This window comes from Micropterus dolomieu, unplaced genomic scaffold (assembly GCF_021292245.1).
Source record: "Micropterus dolomieu isolate WLL.071019.BEF.003 ecotype Adirondacks unplaced genomic scaffold, ASM2129224v1 contig_12937, whole genome shotgun sequence".
Lineage (NCBI taxonomy): Eukaryota > Metazoa > Chordata > Actinopteri > Centrarchiformes > Centrarchidae > Micropterus > Micropterus dolomieu.
Window position 1 is genome coordinate 10,343 of NW_025741923.1, and position 2,813 is coordinate 13,155.

At 36.8% G+C, this 2,813-nt stretch overlaps 1 protein-coding gene across 1 annotated transcript in view; it reads left to right on the plus strand.

Moving 5' to 3' along the window:
- Positions 1 to 898, plus strand: part of LOC123966214 (B-cell receptor CD22-like) — a gene marked incomplete at its 3' end in the record, with an annotated part of 8,058 nt that extends 7,160 nt beyond the window's left edge. The window contains exons 4-6 of the mRNA XM_046042410.1: positions 280 to 540; positions 659 to 740; positions 841 to 898. Coding sequence (XP_045898366.1) covers positions 280 to 540; positions 659 to 740; positions 841 to 898 — 401 coding nt within the window. The remainder of the gene's footprint in view (positions 1 to 279; positions 541 to 658; positions 741 to 840) is intronic.
- Between the last annotated feature and the right edge of the window lie 1,915 nt (positions 899 to 2,813).

Sequence of the window (2,813 nt, forward strand, 5' to 3'; positions counted from 1 at the left end):
TCAATTCAATTCAGTTTTATTTATATAGCGCCAAATCACAACAACAGTTATCTCACAGCGCTTTTCATAAAAGAGCAGGTCTAGACCGTACTCTGTGATGCTATTTACAGAAGCCCAACAGTTCCCACCAAGAGCAAGGTAAAAAGCAGGTATATAACAAAGTAACCACTGGAAGATCAGAATAATGAATCAAAAAAAATTTCTTTGCTCCTCCTAGCTTGTGGTAGTCTGTGTCTAAACAAAGGCAGATTGATAAGTTTTGTCTCTTTTGTCCCCCAGATGCTCCAAAGCTTCCCTCTGTGTCAGTGAGTCCCTCTGCTGAGATAGTGGAGGGCAGTTCAGTGACTCTGACCTGCAGCAGTGATGCTAACCCAGCAGCTAATTATACCTGGTACAAGGAGAATGAAGACTCACCAAAAGCATCAGGACAGAACTTCACCATCACTGACATCAGAGCTGAACACAGTGGGAATTATTACTGTGAAGCCCAGAACAGAAGAGGACGTCATAACTCCACCTTACATCTGCTTGTTGTGGCAGGTACGTTTCTACCTGGCTGATTAACTGAAGAGCATCACCTGGCAAACTAATTTATGAATCAACCATACTAGTGAGGTCCAGCACAGTTGATCTAATAACTGTCTATCTTCATTTCTAGTGAAATCAACAATGATAATAAATATCATCAGGGTGACTCTGGTGCTCGTGATGACGATTCCTTTGTTTTGTCTGTGGATGAGGTGAATTTATAAGAATGAATCAGTATATCTTTTACTTTGAATATTTACTATCATAGTTTTGGAGTTGTTGATTAAACTTTTTATTTTTGATTCAATTCAGGAAGAAGAAAACTCTGAGCTCCACCACTGAACCAGATGAACCTATAGAGACTATAGAGGTGAGAAAGCTGTTGGGCCAAAGTGAAAGAACTTAGGGCTCTACCAAAGGGCTATCATTTTTTGGCTTTTACATAAATTTTAATGTAAAATCTAATTGTTCAAATGCTATTCATGAGGCCTTTGACTCACATTTGTTTTCTCTCAATCAGTTGGAGTCTGATTCTGATTATACCAACATCTCAGCCTTGAAACAAAACAAAACTGTGTGTGACTTTCTTTTGATGCCATCAAACCAGAGGGGACTCACCTAGATGGAAACAGAGAGAAGTACAACTGGAAGACTAGAAAGGTGCTATACAAGTACAGAGCATTTAACAGGGGACAGCTGCGGAGAATGAGGTGGATGGTGGCAGAGATGGATACATTTTCATCTTTAGTTTTTATTAGCAGCATAGACAAGCAGGTAGACATCATCAGCAGCATGTAGCAGAACATTTAAGTAGAAGCTTTATTTTTACCTGTGCAGGTAGATTACATATGCTCAGGATGGAACTTAGTTTAATTTATTGTTATTCAAAATTTTAATGCAATAAATTTATTTTAAGACATAAAAACCAGTCCAACCAGTCCCTGGCTCAAGCAACACAATCTCTAATCTGCACTCATACATATTTGCTGTGATTGGCAACTTCAAAACTGTCAATGCAACTGCAAATGCATTCTCCTCACTTCTCTTAAAGTTGTAAAAGTTCAATGATAAATGAAATATATATTATTAAAATGGTAAATCACACAGTTGAGCAAGAATGAACAGAGTAAAATACAAAAACCAGGCAATATACTGTACATCATAAGCAACAAATTAAATCAATCAATTAAGGTAAAATACTTTTTCATAATGTCATAATATCATCAAACTTTGTCATACTAGTATCAAACCATTTCTTTAACATTAAAGCAAAGTTAATCACATCAAACTACTTAAACCATATAATTATAAACCAATCAATCCCAGTAATACACTTTATATATACGGATACTATTCTGTCAGGTAAAGCACTCAATATCAATACTATTGTTAATTTAACATCCTCAATCGTTTATGAATTTTATATCATACTTAATGCATTCTTAAAACATCCTATTCATTACTTGTTAATACATTTCACACATTTTATAGAACTGACTTCATCATAACCCAAAAGCATCACCCTATGGTCTCGGCTGACAGAGGCTCACTTCCTGCAAGCTTTCCGATGCAGGTTCTTGTGGTTAAGCAGCAAACTGCAGTGTGTTGAACTTTGTCAACTTACTTTCCATCACATCTCCAGGTGTTAAAACCAAAGGTCATCTTCTATCATTCTGAATGTTTTTAACAACTAACATTACATAAAGAATTTCCAGAACATTTTCAGATTTCCCATCATTTTGAGTACATTTAGAAATAATGATCACAATACACACTTAAACACTTTAATAGATAAAGAATGCACATAAGTAATTATGCTTTAAGAATATACTTTGTTATACACTGACCGTCTAGATAAACTTCCTGTCTGAGTAAAGAGTAAAAAAAAACGAGTAAGAGCAAAAGTAAAAATACACTCCTACTTTGTGGGGGTCTCTAGCATACTAACTAGCGTTACTGGTAGAGAGAAAGAGAGAGAGATCATTGCTTATTACGTGATTCAACATTTCCCCCTCTCACACACACAAACACACACAGCAGTCCACTACTTGCCCCAGATGTTTGCAATATTGCAAACTGGCATCTTAGGCTACGTTCAGACTGCAGGCTAATGTGACCCAAATCTGATTTTTTTGCTCACATCTTATATTTTTATGACAGTGTGAACTGGCCAAGTCACATGGAATCTGATCTTTTCCAGTTCTGAATTGGGCCACTTCCATATGTGGTCCAAATCCGATACAGGTGCAGGTCACTTTCAGGCCGCGGACAGTTCACACTGGAGT